The 24596-nt window shown below is 44.6% G+C and overlaps 1 protein-coding gene across 2 annotated transcripts; it reads left to right on the forward strand.

Annotated features, from left to right (window-relative positions):
* Positions 1-448: 448 nt before the first annotated feature.
* On the forward strand, positions 449-10757 carry wdr53 (WD repeat domain 53). 2 transcript variants are annotated; one of them, XM_068041926.1, is made up of 3 exons: positions 449-523; positions 868-1352; positions 9462-10757. In XM_068041926.1, the coding sequence occupies exons 2-3, from the start codon at positions 873-875 to the stop codon at positions 10065-10067; spliced, it is 1086 nt and encodes a 361-aa protein (XP_067898027.1). In that variant the 5' UTR covers positions 449-523; positions 868-872; the 3' UTR covers positions 10068-10757. The 2 variants fall into 2 exon arrangements, with proteins under 2 accessions (XP_067898027.1, XP_067898026.1); XM_068041925.1 differs by having other exon boundaries at positions 453-1352.
* Positions 10758-24596: the final 13839 nt, after the last annotated feature.

Below are 24596 nucleotides of genomic sequence, written 5' to 3' on the forward strand. Positions count from 1 at the left end.
GGAGATGGTGGAAGCAGATACGATAGCGACGTTTAAGAAACATCTTGATAAATATATGAATAGGAAGGGAATAGAGGGATATGGGCACCGGAAGTGCAGAAGGTGTTAGTTTAGGCAGGCATCAAGATCGGCGCAGGCTTGGAGGGCCGAATGGCCTGTTCCTGTGCTGTGCTGGTCTTTGTTCAACCTGAAAAAGGATTGCTGTGACCAGCGACTGTGCAACAGCCTTTTCGGGTGTGTGTGTCGTTATCACCTGAAGAAATAGTGAAGATAACCTGTTCTCAGAGGCTCAGGCCCTCTACACATACTCCTGGCCGACATTTGACAGCACTGCTGATCCAGTGCGGGGGAGGAGGCTGCGACTGCGACTGCGCGGGCTGCCCGGAGCCACAGGTGCCGTGGCCGCGCAGTCGCACTGCCCGGGGAGTGGGTGCGCGCGCTGTGGGGGGGGGGGGCCCGCTTTCACGCGGGAAGCGCGCGCGGACCGTTGGTGAAGAGCGGGATCGGCACGGGCCGAGTTTGGGTGCGAATCTGTTTTATTTCCGGCTTGTTCTAGGCCGCAGAGCAGGACTCAAGACCGGGATATCGCTCGCTCGCGGGGGTGTGGAGGAAATAGAATAAAATGACAGGGGAAAATGAAGGGAGAGGAGAGTTGGGAGGATGGGTAATGAAGGGGTCACCGAGAGAGGAGGGTTGGACACGGTGAGGAGAGATCATGTGCAGGGTGCTTGGGCCTGGCCAGGCGTGAGACATGAGCTTCATCTTTGCTAAGTAACAGTTGCAGATTTGGCCTTTGCCGAGTACTTGCTGCAGTTAGTATGAGGGGGACATGTTGGCCCTTCTCATGTTATTTTGCACCTTTTTCAGGCGTTATGGCCACCAAGTGGACTGCAGGGGATTCATCTCCAGTGCTGTGCCTGGATGTTGGCGCTGAGGGTCTTGTGGCGTCCGGGGCGGAGGAGGGGGCCTTGACAGTCTGGAACAGCCAAGGCGTTGTCATCGGCCGCCTGAATCTAGGAGAGGCCGACGATGTTAACTGTGTGTCATTCTCGCACACTTGTGCTAGTATACTGTATGCATCTCACGGCGAAGCAGTCAGCGTACTAGATATTCGGTCTCTTAAAGAACCTACTGAGCGCTTCCACGTGAACGAGGACGAGATAAACTGCTTGTCCATTAATGAAACAGATAGCTATCTTGCAGCTGCAGATGATTCTGGATCAATAAAAGTCATAGACTTGGCAAGCAAGAAGGTCAGCCGCTCTCTACGGAGACATTCAAATATTTGTTCCTGTGTGACCTTCCGACCTCAACGACCGCAGAGTTTACTCTCTTGTGGATTAGATATGCAGGTATGTATGATATCTTAAGCATTTTGCTTAACTGGAGTTTGAAAGGGAACAGGAGGGACATTTAACGTGATTTTTCAAGCAAGATACCAAAATACTGGACCAGAAATTATTTCCTCGGCTCAGTTAAGCAATTTTCTTTGGCACAGCAAAGGTCGAAAAGAATGGATCTCAGTCCAGAGACACCATTTTATGATTCCAGCTGATAACCAGACAGATGTTTCAGTTTGGAAACACCTAGTACTAACTGTTCAACAACAAACAGTGCAACAGCTTGTTCTGAAGACAAAATCTTGGAAGAAAATATTTTTTTTTATGTGAAATGATGGGTGCCTTATGTAATCTAAAGATTTTCACAACCAATATTGTGCTGAGATCATTTATTGATTAGAGTATAGAGGGGAAGAAGTGAATCTGAAGCTATTTGTGAGATACAAACACTCAATTGCACATGCAAATTGGTCCTTTGGGCTTTAATTATGAATTGATAGTTAAGAAGTAATTGGCCAGAAATTTTGTTGGGCAGACAGAAAGCGAGCCTCTTCTCATTCTCTTAGTGTCTCCATGCATCAGTCCCTTTGTCAGTTCTTGGCTCAGATGCTATGCATTGGATAAGGCCTGCAGCTCTGCTCTGACCCAGCTTCAAGAAATTGTCAAGAGGAGGCCAATATTTATTTTTTTATCCAAGCATGTGTACACCATGAAGGTTCCAAACTTATCTGTTGATGGTACTACTTGGGATCTAACCAAGATTCCATATAAAATTAACACATCTGATTTTGAATCATATTCCCCTAGAAATGAACCCCAATGCTTTGTTAACCTGTGCTGCTGTTTTTAATTTATGTACCAGTATTCCAAGATTCTTTTGTTCCTCTATCCCATTTAGACTTTTATTTTCCAAGGAGGGGTGCCATTATTTCTGACTGACCCAGTCAATGTACCTCTTCAAAAAAAAACATTAGGTGTCAGCCTTGGCTAAATGGTGACACGCTTGCCTGAGTCCGAAGATCATGGGTGTATGATCTCGGCTGCCGCTTCACTATAATACTGAGGGAGTGCTACACTGTCAGACATCTTGTCTCTCAGATGAGACGTTAAGCCAAGATCTAACTGTACTCTCGGTTGGATGTAAACAATCCATGGCACAATTCGAAGAAAAGCGGGGATGTTTGCCCCAGTGTCTAGGCCAATATTTGTCCCTCAACCAACATTGCTAAAAAAAAAACAGATTATCTGGTCGTTATCTCATTGCTGCTTGTAGGACCTTGCTGTATTTTTTACATTACAAACACTGATTACTCTTCAAAAATATTTCATTGGCTGTAAAGTACTTTGGGACACCCTGAGGTTGTGCAAGGTGCTATATAAATGCAATTTTTCTTTTCATTGCCAAAGTGAGGCAAACTGTGCACCTTTAATAGCTATTTGTCACACAATTTTTTTTGTAGCTCCCAGGAGTAAAAAGTGGGTTTCTTTCTGTTAGCCGTCCAGTCGAGACTGGGGAGACAATAGGTACATAACAGAAAGGAGGCTGCCTTCCCAGTTGTCAGGGACATCTTGGTGTTTTGATGCATTTATCATCAGTAAGGCAATAGTGCTAAAAAATAGCCTTTTGTAAATTTCCACAAACAGAATAAATGGACAATTAAGAAATATAAGCTGAAGTAGGACTGATTTGCCTGTGTTTGGTGGGCATAAGTTGAGAATTCCTGCTTTAATACCTCTCTTACCAGAGTTTAAAGGTATTGCATTGGAAGTAATTTTCATTATCATTAATGGTTTCTTAAAGTTCATCTCACTTTTTTTGAAACAACATAAATAGACCCTGAAATAAAAGCAAAATACTGCGGATGCTGGAAATCTGAAATAAAAACAAGAAATGCTGGAACCACTCAGCAGGTCTGGCAGCATCTGTGAAAAGAGAAGCAGAGTTAACGTTTTGGGTCAGTGAACTCCGATGAAGGGTCACTGACCTGAAACGTTAACTCTGCTTCTCTTTTCACAGATGCTGCCAGACCTGCTGAGTGGTTCCAGCATTTCTTGTTTTTATTATAAATAGACCCTGTCTTGACATCCTCCTGCACCTGTGTAAATATGCACACTGATGTATTAGAGTGAATGAACTTAGATTTAGCTTGCCCAAGTTTAAACTAGCAGCAGGGATCAACAGATTAGTAGGTTGGCAACATATCTTTCACATAGGCTGTGTATAACTAGTGTACAGGATAGTTTAATAAAACTTTCTAATGCCCTTTAGGGAGGGAAATCTGCCATCCTTACCAGGTCTGGCCTACATGTGACTGTGACTCCACACCCACAGCAATGTTGTCTCTAAACTGCGCTCTGAAATGACCTATCAAACCACTCAGTTGTGAAGAGCTTTTAGGGATAGGCAACAAATGCTGGCCTTGCCAGCAACGCCCACATCCCATGAAAGAATAAAAAAAAGTCTGAGCTTCCATTACTTGTGAAAATATTTTCCTATATACTTTTTTAAATTTATAAAGTTTTTTTCAAGATCTATGCCACAAGTGACATTTTTTAAAATTATGTCACTGCTGTATGATGTGCTCAATCTGCAACATTGTATGCCTTGTAAATAATGGTTACATCAGCAAGTTATAAGATAGTAATTTGAATCTTTAGGCTCATACTAGTTCAGCTTTGCTATTGGGACTTAGTGTCAATTTAATTCCTCGTATTAATGCCCTGTATGTCAAACAACTTTTATTTATGTAGCGTTGATATGTAATAAAACATCCCAAGGCACTTCACAAGAGCATTACAAAATAAAACATGGCACCAAGCCACATAATGAGAGATTAGCGCAGATGACCAAAAGCTTGGTCAAAGAGTTAGGTTTTAAGGAGTGTCTTAAAGGAGGAAAGTGAGGTAGAGAGGTTTAGGGAGGGAATTCCAGAGCTTAAGGCCCAGGCAGCTGAGGGCATGGTCCACCAGTGGTGGAGCGATTAAAATCAGGGTGTTCACGAGGGCATATTTCAGAGGGTTGTTGGCTGGAGTGGCTTAGAGATAGGATGGGGCAAGGCCATGGAGGGATTTGACAAGAAAGATGAAAATTTTAAAATTGAGGCATTGTTTAACAGGAGCCAGTGTAGAAGAACAGGAGTTGGCGCGAGTTAGGACATTGGTAGCAGAGTTTTGGATGACATTAGGTTTATGGAGGTTGAAACCTAGGAGACTGGCCTCGAGTGCATTGAATAGTCAGGTCTAGAGGTAACAAAGACATGGATGAAAATTTCAGCAGCTGATGAGCTGAGGCAGGGTTGGAGTCGACTGATGTTAGAGGTGGAAATAAGCAGTCTTAGTGATGGCACAGATGTGTGGTCAGGATCTCATTTTGTGGTCAAATGTGGCATCAAGGTTGCAAACAGTTTGGTTTAGCCTCAGACAATTGCCAGGGAGAGGGATGGAGGCTGGGGACAGAGTTTGTCATGGGGACTGAAGACAATGGCATTGGTCTTCCAGTATTTACTTGGAGGAGATTTCTGTTCATCCAGTACTGGATGTCAGACAAGCAATCTGACAACCCAGAGACAGTGGATGGGGTGTGAGATGGTGGTAAAATAAAGCTGAGTGTAATCAGCATAAGTGTGGAAACTGACGTGCTTTCAGATGATGTCACTGAGGGGCAACATGTAGGTGAGAAATAGGAGGGGGCCAAGGATAGATGCATGGGTGACACCAGTGGCAGCAATGCGGGTGTGGGAAGAGAAGTCATTGCAGGTGATACTTAGGTTACAGTTGGATAAGATTGGAACCAGGCAAGAGCAGTCCCACCTAGCTGGACGACAGTGGAGAGGCGTTGGAGGAGGATGGTGTGATCACGTGTCAAACATTGAAAACAGGTTGAGAAGGACAAGCAGGGATAGTTTACCTTTGTAACTGTTACATAAAATGTCATTTGGGATTTTGATGAGAGTCGTTTTGGTGCTGTGGTAGCGGTGAAAACCTGGGAAGAAGGATTTAAACATGGAGTTGTGAGAAAGTTGGGAATGGATTTTGGAGGCAATAAGATGTTGAAAGACTTTGGACAGGAAAGGGAGGTTGGAGATGGGGCAGTATTTTGCAAAGATGAGTGGGTCCAGGGCAATAATGGCAGTTTTGAAAGGGAAGAGGACAACACCAGAGGAGAGAGAACAGTTAACAATATCAGCTAACATGGGTACCAGGAAGGAAACTTGGATGGTTAGCAGTTTAGAAGGTTGAGAGAGCAGGAAGTGGGTCTCATGGACAAGACGAGCTCAGAAAGGGCATGAGGGGAGACAAGAGAGAAACTGGAGAAAGATGTGAGCTCAGGGCTAGGGCAGAGGTAAACCTTAGAGGAAGTTTGGCCCGGTGGGCTAGGGCAAGGGAGGGAAGCGGCAGAGGAAGCTGATCTGGTGGTCTGAATCTTAGTGACAAAGAGATCCATCCCTTGCACTGATTATCGGAGGTGAGGGTGGAGGAGACGGGTGAGGGGTTTAAGAAGACTGTTTGCAGTGGAAAAATGGAACTGGGAGTTACCTTTGCATTCCATGATAATACTGGAATAGTGAGCAGTTTTGGCAGACCAGAGCAGGACCTAGTGGTCCAGCCAGATCTGGCAGTGAATGACTAAACCAGTTGTCTGCCATATCCATTCAAGTCTGTGTCCCTTGGACTTGAAGATTTTTTTGTTTTATTCATTCATGGGATGTGGGCGACGCTGGCCAGGCCAGCATTTATTGCCCATCCCTAATTGCCCTTGAGAAGGGTGGTGAGCTGCCTTCTTGAACTGCTGCAGTCCATTTGGGGTAGGTATACTTACAGTGCTGTTAGGAAGGGAGTTCCAGGATTTTGACCCAGTGACAGTGAAGGCGATATAGTTCCAATTCAGGATGTCCAAGTCAGGATGGTGTGTGACTTGGAGGGGAACTTGCAGGTGGTGGTGTTCCCATGTATTTGCTGCCCTTGTCCTTCTAGTTGGTAGAGGTCGTGGGTTTGGAAGGTGCTGTCTGAGGAGCCTTGGTGCATTGCTGCAGTGCATCTTGGAGATGGTACACATTGCTGCCACTGTGCGTCGGTGGTGGAGCGAGTGAATGTTTGTAGATGGGGTGCCAATCAAGCGGGCTGCTTTGCCCTGGATGGTGTCGAGCTTCTTGAGTGTTATTGGAGCTGCACCCATCCAAGCAAGTGGAGAGTATTCCATCACACTCCTGACTTGTGCCTTGTAGATGGTGGACAGGCTTTGGGGAGTCAGGAGGTGAGTTACTCGCCTCAGGATTCCTAGCCTCTGACCTGCTCTTGTAGCCACAGTATTTATATGGCTACTCCAGTTCAGTTTCTGGTCAATGGTAGACCCTAGGATGTTGATAGTGGGGGATTCAGCGATGGTAATGCCCTTGAATGTCAAGGGGAGATGGTCAGATTCTCTCTTGTTGGAGATGGTCGTTGCCTGGCACTTGTGTGGCGCGAATGTTACTTGCCACTTATCAGTCCAAGCCTGGATGTCGTCCAGGTCTTGCTGCATTTCTACACGGACTGCTTCAGTATCTGAGGAGTCACGAATGGTGCTGAACATTGTGCAATCATCAGCGAACATCCCCACTTCTGACCTTATGATTGAAGGAAGGTCATTGATGAAGCAGCTGAAGTTGGTTGGGCCTAGGACAGTACCCTGAGGAACTCCTGCAGTGATGTCCTGGAGCTCAGATGATTGACCTCCAACAACCACAACCATCTTCCTTTTGCGCTAGGTATGACTCCAGCCAGCGGAGGGTTTCCCCCCGATTCCCATTGAGCTCAGTTTAGCTAGGGCTCCTTGATGCCATACTCAGTCAAATGCAGCCTTGATGTCAAGGGCAGTCACTCTCACCTCATCTCTTGAGTTCAGCCCTTTTGTCCATGTTTGAACCAAGGCTGTAATGAGGTCAGGAGCTGAGTGGCCCTGGCTGAACCCAAACTGAGCGTCACTGAGCAGGTTATTGCGAAGCAAGTGCCACTTGATGGCACTGTTGATTGCACATTCCATCACTTTACTGATAATAGAGAGTAGGTTGATTGGGCAGTAATTGGCTGGGTTGGATTTGTCCTGCTTTTTGTGTACAGGACATACCTGGGCAATTTTCCACATTGCAGGGTAGATGCCAGTGTTGTAGCTGTACTGGAACAGCTTGGCTAGGGGCGCAGCAAGTTCTGGAGCACAGGTCTTCAGTACTATTGCCGGAATATTGTCAGGGCCCATAGCTTTTGCAGTATCCAGTGCCTTCAGTCATTTCTTGATATCACGCGGAGTGAATCGAATTTTGCTGAAGTCTGGCATTTGTGATGCTGGGGACTTCAGGAGGAGGCCGAGATGGATCATCAACTCGGCACTTCTGGCTGAAGATTGTTGCATATGCTTCAGCCTTATCTTTCACACTGATGTGCTGGGCCCCCCCATCATTGAGGATGGGGATATTTGTGGAGCTCCTCCTCCAGTTAGTTGTTTAATTGTCCACCACCATTCACGGCTGGATGTGGCAGGACTGCAGAGCTTAGATCTGAACCGTTGGTTATGGGATCGCTTAGCTCTGTCTATTGCATGCTGCTTACGCAATTTGGCATGCAAGTAGTCCTGGGTTGTAGCTTCACCAGGTTGACACCTCGTTTTGTGGTATGCCTGGTGCTGCTCCTGGCACGCCCTCCTGCACTCTTCATTGAACCAGGGTTGGTCTCCTTGCTTGATAATGGTAGAGTGGGGGATATGACGGGCCATGAGGTTACAGATTGTGGTTGAATACAATTCTGCTGCTGCTGATGGCCCACAGCGCCTCATGGATGCCCAGTTTAGCATTGCTAGATCTGTTTGAAATCTATCCCATTTAGCATGGTGATAGTGCCACACAACACAATGGACAGTATCCTCAATGTGAAGGCACTTCTGTGGAGATGAGGGCTGTAGCAGGGGAATGGTCAGAGTAAGGGAGAGTGTAATGGTTTTTATAGGGACAAGGCATTGAAGGTGTGGTTGAGCAGTAGCTACAGAAACATCATGGTGAATGGAGAGCCAAAGACTAGACCACTGGGATTTTGAAAGTGCAACTGTAAATGAATTGGGAAAGTATTTTTTTCTGGGGCAGACACAGGAGGAAGTAGAGTTGGGAGTGAGAAGGAGGATGTGGAGAGTGGTACATGGAAGTGATCAGATTTCCCATTATTGACGAAAGGGGAAAAATAAGTAATTTAAAATGTTCTGCTTTTGTTTTGATATTAACTCTTTTGCTGTTCATTGGAGAAACAGTTTTAACTCCAAGAATGAAAGCTTAAATAAATTGAAAACTTGAAAGTAATCAGTTTTATATGTAAAGGTTATTCTAAATACAGTAGTTTTGGAGAAAGGATGAAAGGTATTCAGTTTGGGCAACTTGCTTACGCAACTAATGTAAAGATCCACACACACAACTTACATCATGCAGTGATAGTCTACAATTAATTGTAGAATCATACAACACAAAAGGAGACCATTCGGTCCATTTTGCCTGTGCTGGTTCCTTGAAAGAGGTATTCAGTTAGTCCCTCATTCTTCTATTTCAACTATTTATCAATTTCCCTTTGGAAATTAGTCATTGAATTTGTTTCCACCGCCCTTTCAGGCAGTGCATTCCACATCATAACTCACTGCTGAAAGAAAACAAAAAATCCTCATATTGCCTCTTTTTTTTTGCCAATTACCTTAAATCTGTGTGCTCTGGCTATCAACCCTTCTTCCACTAGAAATGGTTCCTTATTTACTACAATGGTAAATGTTGACAGAAAATCATGATCAATAATCATACTGACTAGGGAGCCAGCCTGTAACCTCTGGTCTAAGAGACTTGATGGCTACTGAGTAGATAATCCAGTCAGGAAAGATTCCTAGTATTGTTGTACATTAGCCAACTAGAGCAAAAGAAAACCTATTTCTTAAGATTCTATTCCTGTTTGGAAATAGCAATGTGTAAATATCATCCCAAAGATCCTAAGTGATCGAAGTCCTTTTCCATAATGTACTTTGTTAGTTTACTCTTGGCTGATCAGTTGTAAGAATAGTTAATCTAATTGTCAACCACTTACTTCTAAAATGATTTGATTTCTGATTCCTCTGGGAAGGTGATGCTGTGGAACTTGCAGAAAACGCGCCCTGTTTGGACTGTAAACCTTCAGGACCTGCCACACGAAGAGGTGGAAGAAATGCAGCAGCAAACTGGGTGCCAGCTTTTCAATCCGCCATTGGCCCACTTCATAACAGTTGCCAGCTGTGGCAACATATTTGCCTGCGGGGCTGAAGATGGAAAGATACGCTTATTCAGGGTGACAGGAACAAGCTGTCAGTTGGAACATGGATTCCGTGGTCACAGTCTGGGAGTTTCTCAGGTTCATTTTCTGAACTCTCTTTCCCATCCTTATTGGCTGATTTCTGGAGGGAATGATGCAAAAGTCATGCTGTGGGATATCAGTGAGCAAATCATGACTGATTGCAAAGGCCCTTTAAAATCAGCTAGGAAAAAATCAGTTGGCTCCACTGCTAAGAAAAGAAGTGACTATGGTGCAAAAACCTGCAAAGAAAATAAAAGTACTCCTATTATGCCAAAGCTCAGTATTGACCATGGAGAAAAAGTGAACTGGGTTTCTGCTGTGGACATAAAGGGCTCTAAAAGTATACTAGTTGCTGACCAAAGTTGTCAAATATCACTGTACCCTCTAACAGACTTATAGATATGCAGAGAGTGATAATATTTAGATGATAGTGGCTGTGCCTTAATAAAGGAGTGATGGTAAAAATAAGTATGTGGAGTTCCAGCAAAGTGAGGGTGTTTTAGTTGAAACCCAGAGATACTTGAAGTTTGAGTGTCACCTGCATGTATGTTATCAATAGATATGATACGGCACCTTTTGACAACACATATAATATTCAAATGACTATTAGAATAATCCAACAAGCAACAGCCTCAAAAATTGGTATTATAAATGTTCTTTCAATTTAATGGAATTATATAGAAAATTATATTCTATACACAGAATTTTACCCTGTAAAAGTCAGAATTGAGGGTTTGGGATCTAATGATATTTTAAGGGGACCCTTTTGAAAACATTGGGTGGGGGCCCCCTTAGATCTGGGAATATTGAAGAGGGAAGATCTGGGATCATCTGGATTCCCTCGTAATTCTGACATCAGTACTGGAGTTGTGAACTATAAGTTTTGGAGCACTGAGGAAGGATTTGAGCAATATCTGGGAGTCATGGGGTCCAGCAGGATTGGACAGGGAGTTTTGGAGTAATCGCGGTTGCTGGCATGTGGCAATATTTGGGTTTCTAAGTTTTTTTTGTATATAAAACATATTTTGATCCTGAAAATGTTTCATGAGATTTTTCTAACTGAATTTTCAACATCAATAAACAGAAGTGTGACTAAAAAATCCTTTCTTGACAAATCACTTTTTTAATAACCTGAACAAAGAAACCATAATCATGGGTGTTGATTAACAGTGTTTTCTGTCTGGGAAGTTCATAATGGATCATAGTATTTATTAGCAATGGCAGACTTGCTGAAATTAAACTTGGAGAATTCAATCTCCTATTTCTTTCAAATTCTTTTTGGGAAAAAGACAAACTGTCAAAGCCCCAGAAGATGAAGTGACACATAGTTCTACCCTTCAAGTCATGCTAATGCACAGTTTGTGCACTGAGAAATTTGATAAACTGCAGATGCTCAGAATTCATAGATGTGGTTAAAAGGTCCAGACTACTATTTAAAGGTCCAATTGAAGCCAAGGATTTTGAAATAGGCTGACATAAGTACTTTGATGAAGGTATTAAAAGACATCAAGTATAACCAGGGAATTAGCAACTACATGATACAATCTGAGCATATACCATTCTCAGAATTTTCCAACCATCCACCACTGTTTTATTTGTAAGTGCAAAAAATCGGTTGATTACTCATTTCACTGAGTCATGAAGTCAGAGATTCTTGAAGGCAGTCTTAAGCACTCTTGATGCCGAACTCAAATTCTGCAGAAGCGCATGCCTGTTTTTGAAGCTCTGTTCCAGGTGTGCATTGGCATCATTCGTGCTGACAAAATTATGTTAATGATTCCCAAATCAGTCCCATGGTGTATTCCTCTTCAGAAGCTTGGGCACTTATTTTTGCTGTGCATCCATTTAAACATAGGGAGGCCTCACTCAACAAGGCGGGAAAATGGCCGAACCTCAACCTGCATCGCACTGTTTTTAAACCAGATATGTTTGGAACTTTTGGTGGGTAGACTTTCTGATCATTATTACTTGTATAGGATTCTTTGGGACTTTGTTACATAGAATGTATAGTACAGAAACAGGCCATTCAGTCCACTGGCCCATACTGGTACTAATGCTCCACTCGAGCCTCTTCTCACCCCTCTTCATGTACCCCCTATCTGCGTATCCTTCTATTCTCCATGTGTTTATCTAGCATTCCCTTAAATGCAAATGTGCTGTTTGCCTCAACTCCCCCTTGTGAAAGAAAGTTCCACATTCATGCCACTCTGGATAAAGAAGTCTCTCCCAAATTCCCTTTTGGAGTTATTAGTGACTCTTCTAGTTATAGCCCCTAGTTTTGGTCTCCCTAGAAACAGAAACATCTTCATCGCCTACCTTATCAAACCCTTTCATAATCTTAAAGACCTCTGCCAGATCACCCTTCAGTCTTCTGTTTCTAGAAAAAGAGTTCTAGCCTGTTCAATCTTCCCTGTTAGGTATAACAGGTACCAACCTTGTAAATATTTTATGGTTGGATTTTTGCAAGCTAGGGACTTCATTGGCACAGACACATGCCAACCACACTATTTTGCAGGGGCATCTCTGAGTATACTAATGACTGTTCTGGATTTGGGGAAGGATGAGGAGATCAGAGTGAATAAGGTCAGTGTACTTGCACTTCTGGCATTTACAGCCTGCCCTCGCTCAAAGTGCTATATCCTGTGACCCAAGCACACCTACTTCACCTCACCTGAGGAGACTAGTCTCTGGTGTTAGCTTCACTAAGGAGACAGCTAATTGTGCTGTGTACTGCCTTCTGACCTCCAAACAAGATGTAACACAGGATCTGTCTCTTTTGTCAATGATAGCAGCATTGTATTTTTATATCAGATCTTTTCAAGGCACCACTAGTGATATTACTCACATCAATCAGACTTTAGTCTACCAGTGCATCAAGCAGGTTACAGAAGCCTTGTTTTTGAGGGGAAACAGCAAAAGTTTGAATGGGAAGAGCATATTTTCCAGAAGTCTAGCTGCCCTGACATGCAAGGCCTCATTGATTACACTGTGGCATACATAAGGGAAGGCTTTCATTCGATCAATGTTCAACCGGTCTTCAATCAAGAGAACAAAATAGTGCAGGTGACAGCAAAATATCTCTGTGGCGACCATTACGTTTTCGTCTTGCAACAATCATGGTGCCAGAGTTATTTCAAGGGGTAAGCTCACTGGACATTAGCACAGAAGGAGGCCATTCGGCCTGTTGTGTCTGCTGGATCTCTGCAAGAGCAACTCAGCTAGTCCCACTCCTTACACTTTCCCTGTGGGCCTGAAATTGTTTTCAGGTGCTTATCCAATTCCCTTTTGAAAGCCCCAATTGGATCTACCTCCACCACACTCAGCCAGTGTAATCCACATCCTAATAACTCGCGTAAAAAGGTTATTCCTCATGTCGCTATTGGTTATTTTGCATTCACTTCATATCAATATCCTTCGCTACTGGGAACGGTTTCTTTCCAGGTTTCTTGTTCTCTATGGAGAACAACCCTAGCTTTTGCAATCCACGTAACTGAAATCTCTCATCCCTGGAACCATTCTTGTAAATCTTCTCAGCACCCTCTCTAAAGCCTTCATATCCTTCCTATTGTTCAGTTGAGGCCAAGCCTATGTTTTATAAAGGTTCATCATAATTTCCCTGCTTTTGTACTCTGCATCTATTTATAAAGCTCAAATGCCTTTTTAACCACTTTCTCAACCTGCCCACCTACCTTCGATGATTTGTGCATATATACCCCCCAGATTTCTTTGTTCTTGCACCCATTTTAGAATTGCAACCTTTAGTTGAGATTGCCTCTCCATCCTTCCTACCAAAATGGATCACTTCACACTTCTCTGCACTAAATTTCGTCTGCCCATTTCACCAGCCTAAGTCCTCTTGAAGTCCATCACTATCCTCCTCACAGTTCGCAATACTTCTGAGTTTTGAAAATCTGGCAAATTTTGAAATTGTGCCCTCTACCTAATGTAGGTTTTAATATATCAAGAAAAGCAGTGGTCCCAGCACTGGGAACACTACTGTATGCCCTCTTCCACTCTGAAAAACAACCGTTCGCCACTATTCTGTTTCCTGTGACTTAACCAACGATGTAATGTGCTGCAATTGTAATGTTACTTGTTCCTTTGATATGTGAACTATTATAAGGCTCACAGGACTGCAAGTAATATCCAAAGAAACTGTGTTTTTATTATAACTAGAACATATATATGCAAGCAGTTACTGCACGAGACACATCCAAACACATCTCACTCCGTCAAGCTACACCCACAACCCAGATTTCTCTTGCCCTTCACTTCCGTCTGACCCCGTCCCTTCTCCTAATCTCACCCCTTGCCGTGTATTCACATTACCCTCTGATGCTGAACGATCTGTACTTAGCAACGGACTCAGTTTTATCCCCTTGCGCCCCACCTCAATGAATTTCACGCTCGGTATGATGTTGAGTTCTTCTTCTGTCGCCTTCACCTCAGGCTCACTTCTTTGGCCAGGAGTCCTCCCCACAATCAGAGCTACAACACTTCCTCTGGCAACCTTCACCTAGGTCTTCTTAAGGTCGTCTGCTCTTCAGGTCTTCCCACAGCAGTAATGTCCCTTTTATCCATGGGCTTCAACTTCGCTGACAAGCCTATTATGTGGCACTTTATCAAATGCCTTTTGGAAGTCCACATACATGACATCAACTACGTTACCCTCATCAACCCTCTCTGTTACCTTAGCAAAAAAACTCAATCAAGTTAATTAAACATGATTTGCCTTTAACAAATGAGAACAGAAAGTGCCAGAAATACTCAGCATGTCTGGCAGTAACTGTGGAGAGAGAAACTTAACGTTTCAGGTCTGTGACCTTTCATCAGAACTAGCAAAGGTTAGAAATGTAATAGTCTTTGAGCAAGTGAAGGGGGAAAGAAGAACAAAAGGGAGGGTGTATGATAGGATGGAGGGCAGGTGAAATTAAATGATAGCGATGTCATGGAATAAAATGCAAATTGAGTGCTAAACAGTTGTAGTAAAAGACAAAGCATTTGTCCAGAGACCGTGCTAATGGCAGAATAATAACCAGCTCTGTCTGAAAGCAAAAATATGAAAACCAACAGCACTGACTCGCCTTATCTCAAAGTTGTCCTGCTCCGCAGTTTCATTTCATCTTTCATCTTATCCGATGTATTAACAAAAAACTTTTTCTCCTCTTTTTGGGTGTTAAGGAACGCAAGATCCAGCAACTCATAGGTACAAACGCCTCTCCAGATTTTTCTTGCCCTTCACTTCCGTCTGACCCCATCCCTTCTCCTAATCTCAGCCCTTGCCGTGTATTCACATTACCCTCTGATGCTGAACGATCTGTACTTAGCAACGGACTCAGTTTTATCCTCTTGCGCCCCACCTCAATGGATTTCACGCTCGGTATGATGTTGAGTTCTTCTTCTGTCGCCTTCACCTCAGGCTCACTTCTTTGGCCAGGAGTCCTCCCCACAATCAGAGGACCCATTCACCTGCCTCCAGTATTCTTTCTCCTCCTGGACCCCTCCCTCTGGCCTCTTACCCGCTCTTGATCTTTTCATTAAGAACTGTTGGTGAGACGTCAGCCGTCTTAATTGCTCTGCTCCTCTCATTCACTTTAACCTGTCTCCCTCTGTTCTCTCAGGTCTAACCCCAACATTGTGATCAAAGACTGAGCACCAACTCTCAGACACTTCTTCCTACCTTACCCTGTACCATGACACCACATCCAAATATCAAACCACTGTCTCAGAACTGTCACTAACCACATCTCTTCTATAGATCATCCCTCTACAGCTTCCCACCTCATAGTCCCGCAACCCCGAACAGCCTGCTTCTACCTCCTTCCCAGGGCTGCACTGGTAGACCCATCATTTCAGCCTGTTCCTGCCCCACTGAACTTATTTCTTCCTAACTTGACTCTATTATTTCTCCCCTTGTCCAGTCTCTTCCCACCTATATTCGTGACTCTTCTGACACCCTACGTCATTTTGACAGTTTACAGTTTCCTGGCCCCAACCACCTCCTCTTCACTATGGACGTCCAATCTCTCTACACCTCCACCCTCTACCAGGATAGTCTGAGGGCTCTCCACTTCTTCCTTGAACAGTAGCCCAACCAGTCCCCATTCACCACCACCTTGCTCCACCTGGCTGAACTTGTTCTCACATTGAATAACAACTCCTTCAAACCCACTCACTTCCTCCAAATAAAAGATGTTGCGATGGGTCTCTGCATGGGTCCTAGTTTTGCCTGTCTTTTTGTGGGGTATGTCAAACATTCCTTGTTCCAGACCTACTCAGACCCCTTTCCCCAACTCTTTCTGGTACATTGATGACTGTATTGGTATCGAACTGGAAAACTTCATCAACTTTTCTTTTAATTTCCACCCTTCTCTCACCTTCATATGGTCCATCTCCAACACATCCCTTCCCTTCCTCAACTTCTCTGGCTTCATCTCTGGGATAGGCTGTCCACTAATATTTATTATAAGCCCCCTGACTCTCAGAGTTACCTTGACTACACTTCGTCATACCCTGCCCCCTGTAAGGATTCCATTCCATTCTCCCAGTTTCTTCGCCTCTGATGCATCGATTCTGATGATGCAACCTTCCACAACAGCGCTTCTGACATGTCTTCCTTTTTCCTCAACCGAGGATTCCCTCACAATGTGGTTGACAGGGCCCTCAACTGTGTCTCCACCCATTTCACCCAGTCCCCTCTCTCCCATAACCTCAACAGGGTTCCCCTTGTCCTCATTTCCACCCCACCAGCCTACACATCCAATGGATCATCCTACGCCATTTCCGCCACCTCCAGCATGATGCCACCACCAAATACATCTTTCCCTCCCCTCTCCTGTTAGCATTCCAAGGGTACCATTCCCTCTGCAACACCCTGGTCCGCTCCTCCATCGCCCCCAACGCCTCGTCTTCTTCCCATGGCACGTTCCCATGCAATCGCAGGAGGTGTAATACCTGCCCTTTTAACTCCTCTCCTCATGCTAATTTTGTCCCAGATTACCATTTCTGAAAGCTTTCCCACCACCGAGGTTACACTGACTAGCCTGTAGTTGGTATCCTTTTTGAACAAGGATATAACATTCACAATTCTCCAGTCCTCTGGTACTACCCATGTATATAGGGAGGATTGGAAGATTATGGCCAGTGCATCTGCAGTTTCCTCCCTTGCATCCCTCAGCAGCCTCAGATGCATCCTATCCGGTCCTGGTGACTTACTCATCTTAAGTACAGCCAGCCTTTCTAATACCACCTCTTTATCAATTTTTATCCAATCCAGTGTTTTAACTACCTTCTCTTTCACTATGACTGATATTGTAAACTATCTGCGAGTAAGATTTCCTTGCACAGCAAGTTTCACTTTAGTGCCTCAACCTAGAGAAATGATCCGATCAAATCACTGAAGATTATTTTCGAGTGGAGTTGAGGGCAGGATTTTACCATCAGGTGTCCTTTTCTGCCTTCCATTCCAAGGTACCACTGATGTTAACCACAGACCAAGTTAACCTTAAAACAGGGCTAAGATCTCCAACTGCTTTTTTCACAAGATTGATTTTGAAATTAGAGTCCTAAAACCACATTTGCAGGCATCAGAATAGACTCACCAGTCTGCGGCAGGTGTCAAAGAAAAATGTGATTTTTCTCACGACCTCAACTTTGTAAGAATTGTTGCTAGACACGACACCATACTTTAGGAAGGATGTGAGGGTCTTTGAAAGGGTGCAGAGGAGGTTTACCAGAATGGTTCCAGGGAGATTTTAAGTTACAAGATTAGGTTGAAAAAGCTGGGGTTGTTTTCTTCAGAGCAATGGAGATAGAGGGGAGATTTAATAGAGGTGTAAAAGATTATGAGAGACTTAGATAAGTTAGACAAGGAAAAACTAGTCCCATTAACTAATGGTACAAGGACTAGTGGACACAGATTGAAGGTTTTGAGCAAGAAATGCAGGGGGCATTTGAGGAAGAACTTTTTTACGCAGTGAGTGGTAATGACTTGGAGCTTGCTGCCCACAGGGGTGGTTGAAGCAGAGACAATCAATGATTCAAAAGGAAATTGGATGGCCACTTGAAGGAAATAAACTTGCAGGGCTATGGGGAGCGAGTGGGGGAGTGGGACAGACTGGATTGCTCCGCAGAGAGCCGGCATGGACTCAATGGGCCGAATGTTCTTCTGTGCTGCAAATGACTCTATGACTCTATCCTGATTCACATTTCTCTACCAAGTTAGTTTAAACCTTCCCAACAGCACTAGCAAACCGTCCCATGAGGACATTGGTCCTGGCTCTGTTGAGGTGCAATGCATCCGGTTTGTACAGATCCCATCTCCCACAGAACCGGTCCCAATATTCCAGGGATCTAAAGCCCTCCCTCATACACCATCTCTCCAGCCACGCAGTCATCTACTATATCCTCCTATTTCTATATTCACCAGCATATGTTTTATAAGAGGTTTTATTTTGGTACTAAAAGTCTGATTATCCTATGTGTTTTAAAAACTGATAAAAAGAATTTTCAGTGGACTTGGACACCTGCAAATAGCTGGAATTCTTGGATGTTGACTTTGTATTTTTTTATTCATTCATGGGATGTGGGCATCGCTGGCCAGGGCAGCATTTATTGCCCATCCCTAATTGCCCTTGAGAAGGTGGCGGTATATACAAGAATAGGAAAAGCAAGCAGTTTCAAGGAAGCCAGTCAGGGGTTTGACCTCCTCAAAGCAACACTTTAAATGACAGTGGAGACACTGTGTCTGGTGACGTGATTGGTTCAGGAAGGCTTTGTATTTTCACTTTGGACTTTCAAAAAACAGTGAGTTGGACAAAGAGCAGGCATTTAAAACTTAGACCTAATCTGTCTGGAGACTGGAGAAAAAGACCTCTCTCTGTAAAGGAGACTTGCATCTCTTGAAAGGAAATCCTGCATTTGAAAGATGGCAGATTCCTATTACTCCTGCCTCTGAAGAATTCCTGCATCCAGTGTGGTTCCTGTTACCTTCTGTGTTTTGGGAAATCCTGAAACCTAAACAAAGCGTCTACTGCTGTGTTGCTGCTATGAGTCCTGAGCAGATTGGTTGCCGCACCCCTGCTGAAAGACCTGTGTGATGCCTGCCATGGTCAAATTGTCTTGAATGCCTACCCATCAAAAACTGTTCACCAACCTCGCCTGGAGAGACTTGGAGTGGCATCCAACTATTCGACTCTGGGACACCTCACCGTACCAAAACATACTACCAGAATGTGACGAGCTGATTTATTTTTTTATTATTCCTTCTATTCCTAAGAAACAGCTGTGAAGCAAAATTCTTTTTCACCGGTTAACTTTTTTTAAATGTATGTGTGTGTGCATGAGGGCTAAGGAACTAAGGAGCTTTTCATATATATAGATTTATCTAATTAGTAGTTAAGATATATTATTTATTTTCTAATAAATAGTTAATTATGTTGTTGTTTAAAGAAACCTGGTTTGGTGTGTTTTATTCTGGGGGACAAATAGAGTGTCTGATTTGGCTATTCTTCGGTAGGTGGGAAAACTTTATTGATATGCTGTGACCTGTGGAGTAGTGGGACTGAATTAACAGTGCATTACTCCCGCCTTGGTCATAACATGTGGCACTGGCAGATTATTGCCTTTGAGATCCTGCTTGCTAGTTTCCTTCCTAGGTCCCTAAAATCTGCCTGGAGGATCTCATCCCTCTTTCCTACCTACGTTGTTGGTACTGATATGGACCATGATCTCTGGCTGTTCACCCTCCTCCCTCAGAGTGCTCTGCAGCTGTTCAGTAGCATCCTTGACCCTGGAACCAAGAAGGCAACATCCCATCCTGGATTCACATCTGCAGTTGCCAAAATGCCTGACTGTTCCCCTAACTATTGAATCCTCTATCACTATTGCTTCCTCAATGTTCCTCCTTCCCCCACTGGGCAGCTGAGCCACCTGTGGTACGGCGGACTTCCCAGATGAACCATCACCATCACCAGTATTCAGAAGTGAATACTGGTTGGAGAGCAAGATGCACTCAGAGGATTCCTGCACTATCTGCCTGGTCCTCCTTGACTGCCTGCCGATCACCCATTCCTTCTCTGCCTGCCATACCCTTAAAATGTAGGGTGAACACATCCAGAAACGTGCAACCACATAGCTTCTGGCCTCGCGGAAGCACCGCCATATGCCAACTTCTGATTAAGCTCCCCCAACTGACACCATTTCCTGCACATGTGGTTGTCTAGGACACAAGAAAAGTCCTGGAGTATCCACAAGGCACAGGAGGGGCACTTCCTGGGACTGACATGCCCTGCCATACCTCTATTTAGTAGACTAACTAAATTTAACAAAAATAAAGGCTTCTTAAATACTTATTTTTTAAAAAACTTACTTGCTACTCACCATTCAGCACCTCCTCTTGTACTGACATCACTCTTAGTTCTTTTTTTACCTCGTTTCCTGACACTCGCACTCACTCTGGTCTGCTGGTCCACCCCAAACTCCTTCAGGTATGAGCCACTATAGAAGCCACCACCACAAAACTAAGCAAATATACAAGGTTCGTGCCTCAACTATTGGCTATCTAGACCCAAGAGGTGGAATGTTGCTAGACAGCCCCGAGAATGCATCCAAAATAATGTGAGAATGTTGTGTTCTTCAAAGTTTCCCCATGCAAAGAGGGTAGTCCATTCAGCTGGTGGAATAAGAAAGTGGATCTACAATCATGGCAGTGCAATAGGTGGAAAGGAAGATGGGTGACCCTGATATGCAATCAGGAAGACTGATGTTGTGATGTTCTCAGAACTGGAGTGAGGTTTAGCTGAGTTTAATAAGAAGTATGAGGCAGAGATTGTAGCAGCATGATGTTGAACATAATGGAGTCTTCTTTATTCTGTTTTACTTTCACTTTGTCTTTCAGCTTCCTCTGTTGGCTCATATGTGCATGGTAGCCTCAAGTGAACAATATGAACAATGCAATTCTCAAAACACTACAACCCTCCCCTTCTTAGTAAATGAGAAACATAGCATGTTTCAATGGTTTGTTTCCAAAAGGGTGAACAATAAACTTAAACATAAATAGTTCTCTTTGTAACATAGTCATTTAAGTATGATGGGTGTTTTCTCTCACAAGTAGGATTTTTTTTTATTCATTCATTCATGGGATGTGGGCATCGCTGGCCAGGCCAGCATTTGAGAAAGTGGTGGTGAGCCGCCTTCTTGAACCGCTGCAGTTCTTGTGAGATCAGTACACCCACAGTGCTGTTAGGAAGGGAGTTCCAGCGACAGTGAAGGAACGGCAATATATTCCAAGTCAGGATGGTGTGTGACTTGGAGGAGAACTTGCAGGTGGTGGTGTTCCCATGCATTTGCTGCACTTGTCCTTCTAGTTGGTAGATGTCGCAAGTTTGGAAGGTGCTGTCTAAGGAGCCTTGGTGCGTTGCTGCAGTGTATCTTGTAGATGGTACACACTGCAGCCACTGTGCATCGGTGGTGGAGGGAGTGAATGTTTGTGGATGGGGTGCCAGACAAGCGGGCTGCTTGGTCCTGGATAGTGTTGAGCTTCCTGAGTGTTGTTGGAGCTGCACCCATCCAGGCAAGTGGAGAGTATTCCATCACACTCCTGACTTGTGCCTTGTAGATGGTGGACAGGCTTTGGGGGGTGAGGAAGTGAGTTACTCGCCACTGGATTCCTAGCCTCTGACCTGCTCTTGTAGCCACGGTATTTATATGGCTACTCCAGTTCAGTTTCTGGTCAATGGTAACCCCTAGGATGTTGATAGTGGGGGATTCAGCGATCGTAATGCCATTGACTGTCAAGGGGAGATGGTTAGAGTCTCTCTTGTTGGTCATTGTTGGACATGGTCATTGCCTGGCACTTGTGTGGCGCGAATGTTACTTGCCACTTATCAGACCAAGCCTGGATATTGGCCAGGTCTTGCTGTATTTCTACACGGACTGCTTCAGTATCTGAGGAGTAGCGAATGGTGCCGAACATTGTGCAATCATCAGCAAACATCCCCACTTCTGACCTTATGATTGAAGGAAGGTCATTAATGAAGCAGCTGAAGATGGTCGGGCCTCGGATACTCCCCTGAGGAACTCCTGCAGTGATGTCCTGGAGCTGAGATGATTGACATCCAACAACCACAACCATCTTCCTTTGGTATGACTCCAACCAGCAGAGAGTTTTCCCCCTGATTCCCATTGACCAGTTTTGCTAGGGGTCCTTGATACCATACTCGGTCAAATTCTGCCTTTATGTCAAGGGCAGTCACTCTCACCTCACCTCTTGAGTTTAGCCCTTTTGTCCAAGTTTGAACCAAGGCTGTAATGAGGTCAGGAGCTGAGTGGCCCTGGCGGAACCCAAACTGAGTGTATCTGAGCAGGTTATTGCTAAGCAGGTTCCGCTTGATAGCACTGTCGATGACACCTTCCATCACTTTACTGATGATTGAGAGTAGACTGATGGGGCGGCAATTCTCCGGGTTGGACTTGTCCTGCTTTTTGTGTACAGGACATACCTGGGCAATTTTCCACATTGCAGGGTAGATGCCAGTGTTGTAGCTGTACTGGAACAGCTTGGCTAGGGGTGCAGCAAGTTTGGAGCACAAGTCTTCAGTACTATTGGAATATTGTCAGGGCCCATAGCCTTCTTAGTTTCCAGTGCCTTCAGTCGTTTCTTGATATCACGCAGAGTGAATCGAATTGGCTGAAGTCTGGCATCTGTGGATGCTGGGGACTTCAGGAGGAGGCCGAGATCGATCATCCACTCGGCACTTCTGGCTGAAGGTTGTTGCAAATGCTTCAGCCTTATCTTTTGCACTGATGTGTTGGGCTCCCCCATCATTGAGGATGGGGATATTTGTGGAGCCACCTCCTCCAGTTAGTAGTTTAATTATCCACCACCATTCACGGCTGGATGTGGCAGGACTGCAGAGCTTAGATCTGATCCGTTGGTATGGGATCGCTTAGCTCTGTCTATCGCATGCTGCTTACGCAGTTTGGCATGCAAGTAGTCCTGGGGTGTAGCTTCACCAAGTTTACACCTCATTTTGAGGTATGCCTGGTGCTGCTCCTGCACTCTTCATTGAACCAGGGTTGGTCTCCTGGCTTGATGTTACGGTCGAGTGGGGAATATGCCGGGCCATGAGATTGCGTTTGAGTACAATTCTGCTGCTGCTGACGGCCCACAGCGCCTCATGGACACCCAGTTTTGCATTACTAGATCTGTTCAAAATCTATCCCATTTAGCATGGTCATAGTGCCACACAATACGATGGAGGGTATCCTCAATCTGAATGTGGGACTTCCTCTCCACAAGGACTATGCAGTGGTCACTCCTACCAATACTGTCATGGACACATGCATCTGCACTAAGCAGATTGGTGAGGACAAGGTCAAGTATATTTTTCGCTCTTGTTGGTTCCCTCACCATCTGCCACATACCCAGTGTAGCAGCTATGTCCTTTATGACTGAGCCAGCTCGGTCGGTGATGGTGCTACTGAGCCACTCTTAGTGATGGACATTGAAGTCCCCCACACAGAGTATATTCTGCACCCTTGCCATCCTCAGTGCTTTCTCCAAGTGGTGATCAACATGGAGGAACACTGATTCATCTGCTGAGGGAGGCAGTAAGTGGTTTCCTAGCCCATGTTTGACCTGATGCCATGAGACGTCATGGGGTCCAGAGTCGATGTTGAGGACTCCCAGGGCAACTCCCTCCCAACTGTATACCACTGTGCTGCCACTTCTGCTGGGTCTGTCCTGCTGGTGATGGCAGTGTCTGGGACATTGTCTGTAAGGTATAGAGTCATAGACTATGTCAGGCTGCTGCTTGACTGGTCTGTGGGACAGCTGTCCCAACTTTGGCACAAACCCCCAGATGTTAGTAAGGAGGACTTTGCAGGGTCGACAGGGCTGGGTTTGCCATTGTTGTTTCCGGTGTCTAGGTCGATGCTGGGTGGTCCGTCTGGTTTTATTCTATTTTATTGACTTTGTAGCAGTTAGTTACAACTGAGTGGCTTGCTAGGCCATTTCAGAGGGCATTTAAGAGTCAACCACATTGCTGTGTGTCTGGAGTCATATGTAGGCCAGACCAGGTAAGGACAGCAGATTTCCTTCCCTAAAGGACATTAGCGAACCAGATGGGTTTTTACAACAATCGACAATGGTTTCATGGCCATTATTAGACTAGCTTTTAATTCCAGATTTATTAATTGATTTCAAATTCCACTTTTTGCTGTGGTGGGATTTGAACCCATGTTCCCAGTGAAATACCCTGGGTCTCTGGGTTACTAGTCCAATGACAATACCACTACGCCACCGCCTATCCTCTGACATCAGGTGTAGTCTCATTTGACTCATGTTCTTCATCTGAGATGGTGATGTCAGAATCGGATTCAATGCTTACGAGTGGTGTTTTCAGTTCTTTGAAGAATGATGCCTTTCATGATTTGTAAACTGCGCTTAGCAGTGATCATTAATCCTTTTGTGTTGGTCACAACAAATGGTTGGATGTCTTAAGGGGTTGTTTGTTTTCCAATATGACCGTCACATTTGACAAGTACTTTATCTACTGGCTCTAGCCGCATAGCTCTAAATTTCATGTTTCTTTCTGCATTTACCTTCATTCGATCCTTCTGCTCTCGATCGCGTTCATGTAGATGGTGATCATGGGCTCCGTAGGGTAGCTCGGGTAGACGTGTGTGCATAGGATGTGCAAACTTGAGTGTAACTGAAGGTTTTCCAGTAGTCGAGTGAGGATTCGCTCTGTAATTATGAAGAAAGTGATATAGTTCTTGCTTCCATGACTTATTCACAGCTGTAGCTCGAGTCATTTTAAACAGGTTCCAGAAGCCGGCCGAGCGCGTCTACCCTAAGGTACAGTGTGGCTTTCGAGCAGAGAGATCCACCATTGACATGCTGTTCTCCCTTCGCCAGATACAGGA

Source organism: Heterodontus francisci, chromosome 11, assembly GCF_036365525.1.
Source record: "Heterodontus francisci isolate sHetFra1 chromosome 11, sHetFra1.hap1, whole genome shotgun sequence".
Lineage (NCBI taxonomy): Eukaryota > Metazoa > Chordata > Chondrichthyes > Heterodontiformes > Heterodontidae > Heterodontus > Heterodontus francisci.

What these genes read in the sequence shown, in the direction of transcription:
- wdr53 (XM_068041925.1), top strand. Translation starts at nt 819, where the DNA reads ATGAGGGGGACATGTTGGCCCTTCTCATGTTATTTTGCACCTTTTTCA. An exon ending in CTTGTGGATTAGATATGCAG is followed by an intron (nt 1,353 to 9,461) that starts GTATGTATGATA and finishes TCCTCTGGGAAG; the next exon opens with GTGATGCTGTGGAACTTGCA.